This window comes from Petromyzon marinus (assembly GCF_048934315.1).
Source record: "Petromyzon marinus isolate PM22_M1 ecotype Great Lakes invasive population chromosome 67 unlocalized genomic scaffold, UKy_Petmar_22M1.pri1.0 chr67_unloc.3, whole genome shotgun sequence".
Classification (NCBI taxonomy): domain Eukaryota; kingdom Metazoa; phylum Chordata; class Hyperoartia; order Petromyzontiformes; family Petromyzontidae; genus Petromyzon; species Petromyzon marinus.
Window position 1 is genome coordinate 197157 of NW_027422593.1, and position 18118 is coordinate 215274.

At 53.3% G+C, this 18118-nt stretch overlaps 1 protein-coding gene across 1 annotated transcript in view; it reads left to right on the top strand.

The window, feature by feature from the left end:
* LOC116956757 (dynein axonemal heavy chain 2) overlaps window positions 1-18118 on the top strand; it is a 464532-nt gene that overhangs the window by 109176 nt on the left and 337238 nt on the right. Inside the window, 3 exon segments of the mRNA XM_076057989.1 lie at window positions 7520-7624; window positions 8993-9181; window positions 12685-12770. Coding sequence (XP_075914104.1) covers window positions 7520-7624; window positions 8993-9181; window positions 12685-12770 — 380 coding nt within the window.

An 18118-nucleotide genomic window follows, 5' to 3' on the forward strand; every position in this document is an offset into this window, starting at 1 on the left:
TTCCTCTTCCTTCTTCCTCTTCTTCCTCTTCTTCGTCTTCCTCTTCTTCTTCTGAGCTCACGGCCACCGGCGTCAGTGACCGTGAGCGGGCGTTGAACTCGGGCTTCTCGTAGGGTCCGTCGCAAGGCGCCACTCACCGCTGCGTCACCACCGCCACCACCGCCACTGCCGCCACTACCGCCACCACCGCCACCACCACCACTACCACCGCCACCACCACCGACACCGCCACCACCGTCACCACTACCGCCACCACCGCCACCATCGCCACCGCCACCACCACCACCACCACCGCTACCACCACCGCCACCACCACTGCCACCACCTCCACTACCACCGCCACCACCACCACTGCCACCACCACCACCACCACCACTGCCACCACCACCGCCACCACCACTACCGCCACCACCACCTCCACCGCCACCACCACCGCCACCACCACTGCCACCACCGCCACCAACCACCACCACTACCACCGCCACCACCACCACCACTACCGCCACCACCACCTCCACTACCACCACCACCACCTCCACTACCACCGCCACGACCACTTCCACCACGACCGCCGCCACCACCACCACTGCCAACACCTCCACCACCACCACTGCCACCACCTCCACCTCCACCACCTCCACCACCTCCACCACCGCCACCACCTCCACTACCACCACCTCCACCACCTCCACCACCTCCACCACCACCGCCACCACCACCTCCACCGCCACCACCACCTCCACCGCCACCACCACCGCCACCACCACCTCCACCACCACCACCTCCACCACCGCCACCACCTCCACCACCTCCACCACCTCCACCACCACCACCTCCACCACCTCCACCACCTCCACCACCACCGCCACCACCACCTCCACCACCTCCACCACCTCCACCACCACCACCTCCACCACCGCCACCACCTCCACCACCACCACCTCCACCACCTCCACCACCTCCACCACCACCGCCACCACCACCTCCACCGCCACCACCACCTCCACCGCCACCACCACCTCCACCGCCACCACCACCTCCACCACCACCACCTCCACCACCGCCACCACCTCCACCACCTCCACCACCTCCACCACCTCCACCACCACCACCTCCACCACCTCCACTACCACCTCCACTACCACCTCCACCACCACCTCCACCACCACCACCACCACCTCCACCACCTCCACCACCTCCACCACCACCGCCACCACCACCTCCACCGCCACCACCACCTCCACCGCCACCACCACCTCCACCGCCACCACCACCTCCACCACCACCACCTCCACCACCGCCACCACCACCACCACCTCCACCACCTCCACCACCTCCACCACCACCACCACCACCACCACCTCCACCACCTCCACCACCTTCACTACCACCACCACCACCACCTCCACCACCACCACCACTGCGTGCGTCTATCTACCCCGCCGTGTCCTCCACACGACCCCCCCCCCCGCTGCCCCGCCCCGTCTACCCCCCCCCCTCGCCGTCCACCGTGCCCCCCACGGCTCCCATTAGATCGAGTTCGCGTCAAACGCCCGCGTGCGCTTCGCTGCATCGCCCCTGGCAGATGTGGGTGGCGGGGGGGGGCTGCCGGGGGGGGGGGCTCGTGGAGTGGGGGTGCCGGCGGGGGGGCTAGGGGAGAGGGGGGGGCACTCAGCGCCAGCCAAATTGAGGGCAGCGCTGAGTGGCAGGCGAAGACTCGGAGCACGGTCACCCCAGGGGCAGTGAGGGTAGCCTGTGTGTGAGTCTCTGTGTGTGTGTGAGTCTGTGTGTGAGTCTGTGTGTGTGTGTGTGAGTCTCTGTGTGTGTGTGGGTCTCTCTGTGTGTGTGTCTGTGTGTGTGAGTCTCTGTGTGTTTGAGTCTCTGTGTGTGTGTGTGTGAGTCTCTGTGTGTGTGTCTGTGTGTGTGGGTCTCTGTGTGTGTGTGTGAGTCTCTGTGTGTGTGTGTCTCTGTGTGTGTGAGTCTCTGTGTGTGTGTGAGTCTCTGTGTGTGAGTCTGTGTGTGTGTGTGAGTCTCTGTGTGTGTGTGGGTCTCTCTGTGTGTGTGGGTCTCTGTGTGTGTGGGTCTCTGTGTGTGTGGGTCTCTGTGTGTGTGGGTCTCTGTGTGTGTGGGTCTCTGTGTGTGTGTGTGAGTCTCTGTGTGTGTGTGAGTCTCTGTGTGTGTGGGTCTCTGTGTCTCTGTGTGAGTCTGTGGGTCTCTGTGTGAGTCTATGGGTCTCTGTGTGCGGGTCTGTGGGTCTCTGTGTGAGTCTATGTGTCTCTGTGTGTGTGGGTCTGTGTGTGTGGTCCCCTGTGTCTCTGTGTCCTCTGTGTGAGTCTGTGTGTGTGAGTCTGTGTGTGTGAGTGTCTGTGTGTGAGTCTCTGTGTGTGTGTGGGTCTCTGTGTGTGTGAGTCTCTGTGTGTGTCTGTGTGTCTCTGTGTGTGAGTCTGTGTGTGTGAGTCTGTGTGTGTGTCTGTGTGTGTCTCTGTGTGGGTCTCTGTGTGTGTCTGTGTGTCTCTGTGTGGGTCTGTGTGTGTGTGTGTGTGAGTCTCTGTGTGTGTGAGTCTCTGTGTGTGTCTGTGTGTCTCTGTGTGGGTCTCTGTGTGTGTGGGTCTCTGTGTGTGTCTCTGTGTGTGTGGGTGTCTCTGTGTGTGTGTGTGGGTCTCTGTGTGTGTGTGTGAGTCTCTGTGTGTGTGAGTCTCTGTGTGTGTGAGTCTCTGTGTGTGTCTGTGTGTCTCTGTGTGGGTCTCTGTGTGTGTGGGTCTCTGTGTGTGTCTATGTGTGTGTGGGTGTCTGTGTGTGTGTGTGTGAGTCTCTGTGTGTGAGTCTGTGTGTGTGAGTCTCTGTGTGTGTGGGTCTCTGTGTGTGTGGGTCTCTGTGTGTGTGGGTCTCTGTGTGTGTGGGTCTGTGTGTGTGTGGGTCTCTGTGTGTGTGTGTTTCTGTGTGTGTGTCTGTGTGTGTGGGTCTCTGTGTGTGTGGGTCTCTGTGTGTGTGAGTCTCTGTGTGTGTCTGTGGGTCTCTGTGTGGGTCTCTGTGTGTGTGGGTCTCTGTGTGTGTGTGTCTCTGTGTGTGTGGGTCTGTGTGTGTGTGGGTCTCTGTGTGTGTGAGTCTGTGTGTGAGTGGGTCTGTGTGTGAGTGGGTCTCTGTGTGTGTGGGTCTCTGTGTGTGTGGGTCTCTGTGTGAGTCTGTGGGTCTCTGTATCTCTGTGTGAGTCTGTGTGTGTGGGTCACTGTGTGTGTGTGTCTCTGTGTGTGAGTCTGTGTGTGTGGGTCTCTGTGTGTGTGGGTCTCTGTGTCTCTGTGTGAGTCTGTGGGTCTCTGTGTGAGTCTATGTGTCTCTGTGTGTGTGGGTCTGTGTGTGTGGGTCTCTGTGTCTCTGTGTGAGTCTGTGTGTGTGAGTCTGTGTGTGTGAGTGTCTGTGTGTGTGTTTGGGTCTCTGTGTGTGTGGGTCTCTGTGTGAGTCTATGTGTCTCTGTGTGTGTGGGTCTGTGTGTGTGGGTCTCTGTGTCTCTGTGTGAGTCTGTGTGTGTGTGTCTGTGTGTGTGTGGGTCTCTGTGTGTGTCTATGTGTCTCTGTGTGTGTGAGTCTGTGTATGTGAGTGTCTGTGTGTGGGTCTCTGTGTGTGTGGGTCTCTGTGTGTGTGAGTCTCTGTGTGTGTGAGTCTGTGTGTGTGTATCTCTGTGTGTGGGTCTCTGTGTGTGTCTATGTGTCTCTGTGTGTGTGGGTCTGTGTGTGTGTGAGTCTGTGTGTGTGGATCTGTGTGTGTGGGTCTCTGTGTGTGTGGGTCTCTGTGTGTGTGTGTGTGTGGGTCTCTGTGTGTGTGGGTCTCTGTGTGTGTGGGTCTCTGTGTCTCTGTGTGAGTCTGTGGGTCTCTGTGTGAGTCTATGGGTCTCTGTGTGTGGGTCTGTGGGTCTCTGTGTGAGTCTATGTGTCTCTGTGTGTGTGGGTCTGTGTGTGTGGGTCTCTGTGTCTCTGTGTGAGTCTGTGTGTGTGAGTGTCTGTGTGTGTGTGGGTCTCTGTGTGTGTGGGTCTCTGTGTGTGTGTGTCTCTGTGTGTGTGTGTGGGTCTCTGTGTGTGTGTGTGGGTCTCTGTGTGTGTGGGTCTCTGTGTGTGTGGGTCTCTGTGTGTGTGAGTCTGTGTGTGTGTGGGTCTCTGTGTGTGTGGTCTCTGTGTGTGTGGGTCTCTGTGTGTGTGAGTCTCTGTGTGTGTGAGTCTGTGTGTGTGTGTCTGTGTGTGTGTGGGTCTCTGTGTGTGTCTATGTGTCTCTGTGTGTGTGAGTCTGTGTATGTGAGTGTCTGTGTGTGGGTCTCTGTGTGTGTGGGTCTCTGTGTGTGTGAGTCTCTGTGTGTGTGAGTCTGTGTGTGTGTCTCTCTGCGTGTGGGTCTCTGTGTGTGTCTATGTGTCTCTGTGTGTGTGGGTCTGTGTGTGTGTGAGTCTGTGTGTGTGGGTCTCTGTGTGTGTGGGTCTCTGTGTGTCTCTGGTGTGAGTCTATGTGTCTCTGTGTGTGAGTCTGTGTGTGTGGGTCTCTGTGTGTGTGGGTCTCTGTGTGTGTGGGTCTCTGTGTGAGTCTGTGGGTCTCTGTGTGTGTGGGTCTCTGTGTCTCTGTGTAAGTCTATGGGTCTCTGTGTGAGTCTGTGTGTCTCTCTGTGAGTCTATGTGTGTGTGGGTCTGTGTGTGTCTCTGTGTGAGTCTATGTGTCTCTGTGTGTGAGTCTGTGTGTGTGGGTCTCTGTGTGTGTGGGTCTCTGTGTGTGTGGGTCTCTGTGTCTCTGTGTGAGTCTGTGGGTCTCTCTGTGAGTCTATGTGTGTGAGTCTGTGGGTCTCTGTGTGAGTCTATGTGTGTGAGTCTGTGGGTCTCTGTGTGAGTCTATGTGTGTGGGTCTCTGTGTGTGTGGGTCTCTGTGTTTGTGGGTCTCTGTGTCTCTGTGTGAGTCTGTGGGTCTCTCTTTGGGTCTCTGTGTGAGTCTATGGGTCTCTGTGTGAGTCTATGTGTCTCTGTGTGTGGGTCTCTCTGTGTGTGGGTCTCTGTGTGTGTGGGTCTCTGTGTCTCTGTGTGAGTCTGTGGGTCTCTCTGTGAGTCTATGTGTGTGAGTCTGTGGGTCTCTGTGTGAGTCTCTGTGTGTGAGTCTATGCGTCACTGTAAGTCTGTGGGTATCTATTAGTCTATGGGTTTCTCTGTGAGTCTATGGGTATCTGTGCGAGTCTGTGGGTCTCTGTGTGAGTCTGTGGGTATCTGTGTGACTCTGTGTCACTGTATGAGTCTATGTGACTCTGTGTGTGAGTCTTTGTGTGTGACTCTGTGGGTCTCTGTGTGAGTCTTTGTGTGTGAGTCTATGGGTCTCTGTGTGTGGGTCTGTGGGTCTCTGTGTGACTCTGTGTCACTGTATGAGTCTATGTGACTCTGTGTGTGAGTCTTTGTGTGTGACTCTGTGGGTCTCTGTGTGAGTCTTTGTGTGTGAGTCTATGGGTCTCTGTGTGTGGGTATGTGTGTGAGTCTGTGGGTCTCTGTGTGAGTCTGTGGGTCTCTGTGTGAGTCTGTGGGTGAAGTATATGGGTCTCTTTGTGTGAGTCTGTCGGTCTCTGTGTGAGTCTATGTGTCCTTTGTGTGAGTCCGTGGGTCTCTGTGTGAGTCTGTGGGTATCTGTGTGAGTCTATGGGTCTCTGTGTGTGAGTCTGTCGGTCTCTGTGTGAGTCTGTGTCTTTGTGTGAGTCTATGGGTCTCTGTGCGAGTCTATGGGTATTTGTATGAGTCTGTGGGTCTCTGTGTGAGTCTATGGGTATCTGTATGAGTCTGTGGGTCTCTGTGTGAGTCCCAGGATTTCTGTGTGAGTCTGTGAGTTTTGTGTGTGAGTCTGTGGGTCTCTGTGTGAGTCTTTGTGTATGAGTCTATGGGTCTCTGTGTGGGGGTATGTGTGTGTGAGTCTGTGGGTCTCTGTGTGAGTCTGTGTCTTTGTGTGAGCCTATGGGTCTCTGCAAGTCTATGGGTATCTGTATGAGTCTGTGGGTCTCTGTGTGAGTCTATGGGTATCTGTATGAGTCTGTGGGTCTCTGTGTGAGTCCCAGGCTTTCTGTGTGAGCCCCTACAAAAACATGGAATCGTCGACCCACTCACCCACCCAACCACCCACCCAGCCACCCATCTATTCGCCTACCAACCCAAGTCACCCACGTAACCCACAGTAATGCCCCGTACCCATCTCTCTCTTTTCTCTCGCGCTCTCATGCCCACATTCAATAACCCTGGGTCTCTTTGTGAGTCTATGGGTCTCCATGAGTCTGTGGGCGTCTGTGTCAGTCTCAGGGTCTCTGTGTTAGCCCCTACCGAAGTATGCACCTACCGACGCACCCATCCAACCACCAATCTGCCCACGAACTTACCGACCTACCAAGCCACCTATTCAACCGCCTCCTGCCCACCGATCCGCTGACCCAGCCTAGCCACCGAACAACCACCCACCCAGCCACCCACCATACTACCTTCGTGTCCATGTACTCACCTAGCAACCCAAGTCACCCACGTAACCCACGGTAATGCCCCGTACCCATCTCTCTCCTTTCTCTCGCTCTCTCATGCCCACATTCAATAACCCTGGGTCTCTTTGTGAGTCTATGGGTCTCCATGAGTCTGTGGGCGTCTGTGTCAGTAATGCCCCATATCCATCTCTCTCCTTTCTCTCTCTCTCTCTTGCCCACATTCAATAATCAGGGCCCGCCAAACTGCAGTGATTTGCTCCGCAGCCCCCCTCACTCTCTCTCTCTCTGTTTATTTTTTACGATCAGAGGAAACGAGAAGATGCTCGGTGCAGTCGGCACTTTGCTTCGTTCATCATTTCGGTTTTTTTGGGGGGGGGGGGTTTTCAACGCTTTACTTTATGTAACCCCCCCCCCCCACCCCTTTTTTAATGAAAGATTTCACAAAGAATTCTCTCTACCCCCCTCTCTGCCCCCCTCTATCTCTACCCCCTCTCTCTCTATCCCCTTCTCTCTCTACCCCCCTCTCTCTCTACCCCCCCCTCTCTCTCTACCCCCTCTCTCTCTACCCCTCTCTCTCTCTCTCTACCCCTCTCTCCTCTCTCTACCCCTCTCTCTCTCTCTACCCCCTCCTCTCTCTCTACCCCTCTCTCTCTCTCTACCCCTCTCTCTCTCTCTACCCCCCTCTCTCTCTACCCCCCCTCTCTCTCTACCCCCTCTCTCTCTCTACCCCCCTCTCTCTCTACCCCCCTCTCTCTCTCTACCTCTCTCTCTCTACCCCCTCTCTCTCCACCCCCCTCTCTCTCTACCCCCCCTTCTCTCTACCCCCTCTCTCTACCCCCCCTCTCTCTCTCTACCCCCCTCTCTCTCTCTACCCCCCCTTCTCTCTCGATGAGTCGAGATGAGGCTGAGCCTAAAAACGCGTTCGAGCGAATAAACGGAGATCCACGCGTTCACCCCCCCCCACCACCACCACCCTCTCATCCCACCCACCCACCTCCCCCCCACCACCCCCCACCACCCCCCCACCCAACCCACCCACCACCCCCGCAGGACATGTTCCTGCTGGGGGCCATGGGACCCCCAGGCGGTGGCCGAACGGACATCTCCCCTCGCCTGCAGAGTAGCTTCAACGTCATCAACGTCACCTTCCCCAGGGTAGTAGCGGACGGCGCGGTGGTGCTGCTTGGCCACGCCCTGTTTGCGTGACGCGACCCTTAGAGTGTCGTGTACAGTGTAGTGTATTATAGTGTGTAGTGTATAGTGTAGTGTATTATAGTGTGTAGTGTATAGTGTAGTGTATAGTGTAGTGTATTATAGTGTATAGTGTCGTGTGTAGTGTATAGTGTAGTGTATAGTGTAGTGTATTATAGTGTATAGTGTAGTGTTTTATAGTGTGTAGTGTATAGTGTAGTGTATTATAGTGTAGTGTATTATAGTGTATAGTGTAGTGTATTATAGTGTGTAGTGTAGTGTATATTAGTGTAGTGTATAGTGTAGTGCATAGTGTAGTGTATAGTGTAGTGTATATTGTAGTGTATAGTGTAGTGTATAGTGTAGTGTATAGTGTAGTGTATAGTGTAGTGTATAAAGTAGTGTATAGTAGTGTGTAGTGTAGTGTATAGTGTAGTGTATAGTGTAGTGTGTTGAACGGCTTTCGCACTGTCACGCCCCGCCTGGACAACAACAACAGCCACACCACAACAACAACAGCCACACCACAACCACAACAACCACAACAACAGCCACAACAACAGCAGCCACACCACAACAACAGCCACACCACAACAACAGCAGCCACAACAACAGCCACAACAACAACAACAGCAGCCACACCACAACCACAACAACCACACCACCAGAACAACAGACACACCACAACAACAACAGCAGCCACACCACAACCACAACAGCAGCCACAACAACAACAACAGCAGCCACACCACAACAACAGCAACAGCCACACCACAACCACAACAACAACAGCAGCAGCAACCACACCACAACCACAACAACAGCAGCCACACCACACAACAACAGCAGCCACAACAACAACAGCAGCGGCCACACCACAACCACAACAACAGCCACAACAACAGTAGCCACACCACAACAACAACACCACAACCACAACAGCCACACCACGACCACAACACCACAACACCAACAACAACACCGCAACCACAAGAACAACACCACACCACAACAACAACATCCACACCACCACAACAACAACACCACAGCAACAACAACAGCAGCCACACCACCACAACCACAACAACAACAACAACAGCCACACCACAACAACAACAACACCACCACAACAACAACAACAGCCACACCACAACAACACCACAACAACAACACCACCACAACAACAGCCACACCACAACCACAACAACAACAGCCACAACACAACCACACCACAACAACAACAACAGCCACCACAACCACAACAACAACACCACTCGTCCTCGTCTCTCTCTCTCTCTCCCCCCCTCGTCTCTCTCTCTCTCTCTCGCTCAGGACGAGCAGATCGCCGGCATCTTCGGGACGCTGCTCAACCAGAAGCTGCAGGACTTTGAGGAGGAGGTGCGGCCCCTTGCCGGCGTGCTGACCGCGGCCACCGTGCAGCTGTACGGCGCCGTGGTGGCGCGGTTCCTGCCCACGCCCAGCAAGACGCACTACCTGTTCAACCTCAGGGACATCTCGAAGGTGACGTCATCATCATCATCAGCATCATCATTACCAGCCGCAGCAGTAGGAGCTGCTACCTGTTCAACCTCAGGGACATCTCCAAGGTGACGTCATCATCATCAGCATCATCATCATCACCAGCCGCAGCAGTAGGTGCCGCTACCTGTTCAACCTCAGGGATATCTCCAAGGTGACGTCATCATCATCAGCATCATCAGCGTCATTAGCGTCATCAGCAGTAGGAGCCGCTACCTGTTCAACCTCAGGGACATCTCCAAGGTGATGCCATCATCAGCATCATCATCATCACCAGCAGCAGCAGCAGTAGGAGCAGCAGTAGGAGCCGTTACCTGTTCAACCTCAGGGACATCTCCAAGGTTATGTCATCATCAGCATCAGCATCATCATCACTAGCAGCAGCAGGAGCAGCAGTAGGAGCCGCTACCTGTTCAACCTCAGGGACATCTCCAAGGTGATTTCATCATCATCATCAGCATCATCATCATCACCACCAGCATCACCAGCAGCAGCAGCAGTAGGAGCCGCTACCTGTTCAACCTCAGGGACATCTCCAAGGTGATGCCATCATCATCATCAGCATCATCATCATCATCGTCATCGTCATCATCATCGTCAGCAGTAGTAGGAGCCGCTACCTGTTCAACCTCAGGGACATCTCCAAGATGATGCCATCGTCAGCAGCATCAGCATAATCATCATCAGCAGCATCATCAGCAGCAGCAGCAGCATCATCAGCAGTAGGATCATCAGCGTCATCAGCATCGTCAGCAGTAGGTTCAGCATCATCAGCATCATCAGCATCATCAGCAGTAGGTTCAGCATCATCAGCAGTAGGAGCCGCTACCTGTTCAACCTCAGGGACATCTCCAAGGTGATGTCATCATCTACATCAACATCATCAGCAGCAGCAGCAGTGAGATGGCGCCGTGATGGTGCCGTGGTGATGGTGATGATGGTGGTGATGGTGATGATGATGGTGGTGATGGTGATGATGATGATGATGGTGGTGATGGTGATGGTGGTGGTGATGATGATGATGATGGTGGTGATGATGATAGTGATGGTGATGATGGTGGTGGTGATGGTGGTGGTGATGGTGATGATGTTGGTGGTGCTAGTGGTGATGCTGGTGATGGTGATAATGATGGTGGTGATGGTGGTGATGGTGATAATGATGATGGTGGTGATGATGGTGATGATGATGGTGGTGATGATGATAGTGATGGTGATGATGTTGGTGGTGATGGTGATGATGTTAGTGGTGCTAGTGGTGATGCTGGTGATGGTGATAATGATGGTGGTGATGGTGGTGATGGTGATAATGATGATGATGGTGGTGGTGATGATGATGATGGTGGTGATGGTGGTGATGGTGGTGGTGATAATGATGGTGGTGATGGTGATGATGGTGGTGATGGTGATGATGATGGTGGTGATGATGATGGTGGTGGCGATGGTGCTGTGATGGTGCTGTGGTGATGATGGTGATGCTGGTGATGCTGGTGATGGTGGTGCTGGTGATAATGATGATGGTGGTGCTAGTGGTGATGATGGTGATGATGGTGGTGGTGATGATGGTGGTGCTAGTGGTGATGCTGGTGATGGTGATAATGATGGTGGTGATGGTGATGATGATGGTGGTGATGGTGGTGATGGTGATGATGGTGATGATGGTGGTGATGATGGTGGTGCTAGTGGTGATGCTGGTGATAATGATGGTGGTGATGGTGGTGATGGTGATGATGGTGGTGATGGTGCTGTGGTGATGGTGGTGATGCTGGTGATAATGATGATGGTGGTGCTAGTGGTGATGATGGTGATGATGGTGGTGATGATGGTGGTGCTAGTGGTGATGCTGGTGATAATTATGGTGGTGATGGTGGTGATGGTGATGATGGTGGTGATGGTGCTGTGGTGATGGTGGTGATGCTGGTGATAATGATGATGGTGGTGCTAGTGGTGATGATGGTGATGATGGTGGTGATGATGGTGGTGCTAGTGGTGATGCTGGTGATGGTGGTGGTGAGAATGATGATGGTGGTGATGATGGTGATGATGGTGGTGATGGTGGTGATGATGGTGAGAAGGATGATGATGGTGAGAATGATGATGATGGTGGTGGTGGTGGTGGTGATGATGGTGGTGATGGTGGTGATGATGGTGGTGATGATGGTGATGATGATGATGGTGGTGATGATGATGGTGGTGGTGGTGATGGTGGTGATGGTGGTGATGATGGTGATGATGATGATGGTGGTGATGGTGGTGATGATGGTGATGGTGATAATGATGGTGGTGATAATGATGGTGGTGATGGTGGTGATGGTGGTGATGGTGATGGTGGTGATGGTGATAATGATGATGGTGGTGCTAGTGGTGATGATGGTGATGATGGTGGTGATGATGGTGGTGCTAGTGGTGATGCTGGTGATGGTGATGGTGATAATGATGGTGGTGATGGTGGTGATGGTGATGATGGTGGTGATGGTGCTGTGGTGATGGTGGTGATGCTGGTGATAATGATGATGGTGGTGCTAGTGATGATGATGGTGATGATGGTGGTGGTGATGATGGTGGTGCTAGTGGTGATGCTGGTGATGGTGGTGGTGAGAATGATGATGGTGGTGATGATGGTGATGATGGTGGTGATGGTGGTGATGATGGTGAGAAGGATGATGATGGTGAGAATGATGATGATGGTGGTGGTGATGTTGGTGGTGGTGGTGGTGGTGATGGTGGTGATGATGATGGTGATGATGATGATGGTGGTGGTGGTGATGGTGGTGATGGTGGTGATGATGGTGATGATGATGGTGATGGTGGTGATGGTGGTGATGATGATGATGATGGTGGTGATGATGATGGTGATGGTGGTGATGGTGGTGATGATGGTGAGAATGATGATGATGATGGTGGTGATGGTGGTGATGATGATGATGATGGTGGTGACGGTGATGAGAATGATAATGATCGTGGTGATGATGGTGGTGGTGGTGGTGATGATGATGATGGTGGTGGTGATGGTGACGGTGATGAGAATGATGATGATGATGGTGGTGATGATGGTGAGAATGATGATGATGATGATGATGGTGGTGGTGATGGTGATGAGAATGATGATGATGGTGGTGGTGATGGTGGTGATGGTGAGAATGATGATGATGGTGGTGATGGTGGTGGTGATGGTGGTGATGGTGGTGATGATGATGATGATGGTGGTGATGGTGGTGATGATGGTGGTGCTGGTGATGGTGGTGCTGGTGATAATGATGATGGTGGTGATGGTGGTGATGATGGTAATGGTGGTGATGATGGTGAGAATGATGATGGTGGTGATGATGATGATGGTGGTGGTGATGGTGGTGATGGTGGTGGTGATGGTGGTGGTGATGGTGGTGATGATGGTGGTGATGGTGATGAGAATGATGATGATGATGATGGTGGTGATGATGATGGTGGTGATGGTGGTGGTGGTGATGGTGGTGATGGTGGTGGTGCAGGTCTTCCAGGGGATGCTGCGTGCTCACAAGGACTTCCACGACAACAAGGCGAGCGTCGCGAGACTCTGGGTGCACGAATGTTTCAGGTGAGCGGCAGCCCGGCAGCACCTCAACCGCTCTACGGCGTGCGGCTAACCGCACCGCCGACCTCACCAACATCACCAACATCACCAACACCGCCACCCTCACCAACATCACCAACCCCGCCAGCCTCACCAACATCACCAACACCGCCACCCTCACCAACATCACCAACACCGCCAGCCTCACCAACATCACCAACATCACCAACACCGCCACCCTCACCAACATCACCAACACCGCCACCCTCACCAACATCACCAACATGACCAGTCTCACCAACATCACCAACACCGCCACCCTCACCAACATCACCAACACCGCCACCCTCACCAACATCACCAACATCACCAACACCGCCACCCTCACCAACATCACCAACACCGCCACCCTCACCAACATCACCAACATCACCAGTCTCACCAACATCACCAACACCGCCACCCTCACCAACATCACCAACACCGCCACCCTCACCAACATCACCAACACCGCCGGCCTCACCAACATCACCAACATCACCAACACCGCCACCCTCACCAACATCACCAACATCACCAACACCGCCACCCTCACCAACATCACCAACACCGCCAGCCTCACCAACATCACCAACACCGCCAGCCTTACCAACATCACCAACATCACCAACACCGCCACCCTCACCAACATCACCAACACCGCCACCCTCACCAACATCACCAACACCGCCACCCTCACCAACATCACCAACACCGCCACCCTCACCAACATCACCAACACCGCCACCCTCACCAACATCACCAACACCGCCACCCTCACCAACATCACCAACCCCGCCACCCTCACCAACATCACCAACACCGCCACCCTCACCAACATCACCAACACCGCCACCCTCACCAACATCACCAACATGACCAGTCTCACCAACATCACCAACACCGCCACCCTCACCAACATCACCAACACCGCCACCCTCACCAACATCACCAACATCACCAACACCGCCACCCTCACCAACATCACCAACACCGCCACCCTCACCAACATCACCAACATCACCAACACCGCCACCCTCACCAACATCACCAACACCGCCAGCCTCACCAACATCACCAACATCACCACCCTCACCAACATCACCAACACCGCCACCCTCACCAACATCACCAACACCGCCACCCTCACCAACATCACCAACACCGCCACCCTCACCAACATCACCAACACCGCCACCCTCACCAACATCACCAACACCGCCACCCTCACCAACATCACCAACACCGCCGGCCTCACCAACATCACCAACATCACCAACATCACCAACATCACCACCCTCACCAACATCACCAACACCGCCAGCCTCACCAACATCACCAACACCGCCACCCTCACCAACATCACCAACACCATCAGCCTCACCAACATCACCAACATCACCAACATCACCAACATCACCAACCTCACCAACATCACCAACATCACCAACACCGCCACCCTCACCAACATCACCAACACCGCCACCCTCACCAACATCACCAACACCGCCACCCTCACCAACATCACCAACACCGCCACCCTCACCAACATCACCAACACCGCCACCCTCACCAACATCACCAACACCGCCGGCCTCACCAACATCACCAACATCACCAGTCTCACCAACATCACCAACATCACCAACATCACCACCCTCACCAACATCACCAACACCGCCAGCCTCACCAACATCACCAACACCGCCACCCTCACCAACATCACCAACACCGCCACCCTCACCAACATCACCAACACCGTCAGCCTCACCAACATCACCAACACCGCCACCCTCACCAACATCACCAACACCATCAGCCTCACCAACATCACCAACATCACCAACATCACCAACATCACCAACACCATCAGCCTCACCAACATCACCAACATCACCAACATCACCAACATCACCAACCTCACCAACATCACCAACATCACCAACACCGCCACCCTCACCAACATCACCAACACCGCCACCCTCACCAACATCACCAACACCGCCAGCCTCACCAACATCACCAACACCGCCACCCTCACCAACATCACCAACACCGCCACCCTCACCAACATCACCAACACCGTCAGCCTCACCAACATCACCAACACCGCCACCCTCACCAACATCACCAACACCATCAGCCTCACCAACATCACCAACATCACCAACATCACCAACATCACCAACCTCACCAACATCACCAACATCACCAACACCGCCACCCTCACCAACATCACCAACACCGCCACCCTCACCAACATCACCAACACCGCCACCCTCACCAACATCACCAACACCGCCACCCTCACCAACATCACCAACACCGCCACCCTCACCAACATCACCAACACCGCCACCCTCACCAACATCACCAACACCGCCACCCTCACCAACATCACCAACACCGTCAGCCTCACCAACATCACCAACACCGCCACCCTCACCAACATCACCAACACCATCAGCCTCACCAACATCACCAACATCACCAACATCACCAACATCACCACCCTCACCAACATCACCAACACCATCAGCCTCACCAACATCACCAACATCACCAACCTCACCAACATCACCAACATCACCAACACCGCCACCCTCACCAACATCACCAACACCGCCACCCTCACCAACATCACCAACACCGCCACCCTCACCAACATCACCAACATCACCAACAACACCAACATCACCAACACCGCCACCCTCACCAACATCACCAACACCGCCACCCTCACCAACATCACCAACATCACCACCCTCACCAACATCACCAACACCGCCACCCTCACCAACATCACCAACATCACCAACACCGCCACCCTCACCAACATCACCAACATCACCAGCCTCACCAACATCACCAACACCGCCACCCTCACCAACATCACCAACACCGCCACCCTCACCAACATCACCAACACCGCCACCCTCACCAACATCACCAACACCGCCAGCCTCACCAACATCACCAACACCGCCACCCTCACCAACATCACCAACACCGCCACCCTCACCAACATCACCAACACCGCCAGCCTCACCAACATCACCAACACCGCCACCCTCACCAACATCACCAACACCGCCACCCTCACCAACATCACCAACACCGCCACCCTCACCAACATCACCAACACCGCCACCCTCACCAACATCACCAACACCGCCACCCTCACCAACATCACCAACACCGCCACCCTCACCAACATCACCAACACCGCCACCCTCACCAACATCACCAACACCGCCAGCCTCACCAACATCACCATCCATCACCAGCCTGATGCTGACACTATTGCTAATGATGGTGTTGGTGCCGATGCTGATGGTACTACTGCTACTACCAACTATTGCCACTACTACTACCACTACTACTACCACTACTACTACCACTGCTACCACTGCGACTATTACCACTACTACCACTACTGCTACTACCACTGCTAATACTACCGCTACTGCTACTACCACTACTACTACCCCTAACTACCACTGCTACTACCACTACTACTGCCACTACTCCTACCGCTACTGCTACTACTACCACTACTACTACCACTACTCCTACCACTACTCCTACCACTACTGCTACTACCACTACTACTACCACTACTCCTACCACTACTCCTACCACTACTACACTACTCCTACCACTGATACTACTACTACCACTACTACTACCACTACTCCTACCGCTACTGCTACTACTACCACTATTACTACCACTACTCCTACCACTGATACTACTACTACCACCACTACTACTACCACTACTACACTACTCCTACCACTGATACTCCTACTACCACTACTACTACCACTACTACTACCACTATTCCTACTGCTACTGCTACTACTACCACTAATACTACCACTACTCCTACCACTACTACACTACTCCTACCACTGATACGCCTACTACCACTACTACTACCACTACTCCTACCACTACTGCTACTACTACCACTACTACTACCACTACTCCTACCACTACTACACTACTCCTACCACTGATACTACTACCACTACTCCTACCACTACTACACTACTCCTACCACTGATACTCCTACTACCACTAATACTACCACTACTACCACTACTCCTACCACTACTACACTACTCCTACCACTGATGCTACTACTACCACTACTACTACCACCGCTGCTACTACTACCACTACTACACTACTCCTACCACTGATACTCCTACTACCACTGCTCCTACCACTACTACACTACTCCTACCACTGATACTACTGCTACCACTACTACTACCACTACTACTACCACTACTCCTACCGCTACTGCTACTACTACCACTCCTACTACCACTACTCCTACCACTACTACACTACTCCTACCACTGATACTCCTACTACCACTACTACTACCACTACTCCTACCGCTACTGCTACTACTACCACTGCTACTACCACTACTCCTGCCACTACTACACTACTCCTACCACTGATGCTACTACTAACACTACTACTACCACTACTCCTACCGCTACTGCTACTACTACCACTACTACTACCACTACTCCTACCACTACTACACTACTCCTACCACTGATACTACTACTACTACTCCTACCACTACTCCTACCGCTACTGCTACTACTACCACTACTACTACCACTACTCCTACCACTACTACACTACTCCTACCACTGATACTACCACTACTACTACCACTACTTCACTACTCCTACCACTGATACTCCTACTACCACTACTACTACCACTATTCCTACTGCTACTGCTACTACTACCACTAATACTACCACTACTCCTACCACTACTACACTACTCCTACCACTGATACTCCTACTACCACTACTACTACCACTACTACTACCACTACTCCTACCACTACTACACTACTCCTACCACTGATGCTACTACTACCACTACTACTACCACTACTACTACTACCACTACTACTACCACCACTGCTACTACTACCACTACTACACTACTCCTACCACTGATACTACTACTACCACTACTACTACCACTACTACACTACTCCTACCACTGATACTACTACTACTACTACCACTACTACTACCACTACTCCTACCACTACTACACTACTCCTACACTGATACTACTACTACCACTACTACTACCACTACTACTACCACTACTACTACCACTACTCCTACCACTACTACTACCACTACTACTACCACCACTACTCCTACCACTACTACACTACTCCTACCACTGATGCTACTACTACCACTACTACTACCACTACTACTACTACCACTACTACTACTACCACCACTGCTACTACTACCACTACTACACTACTCCTA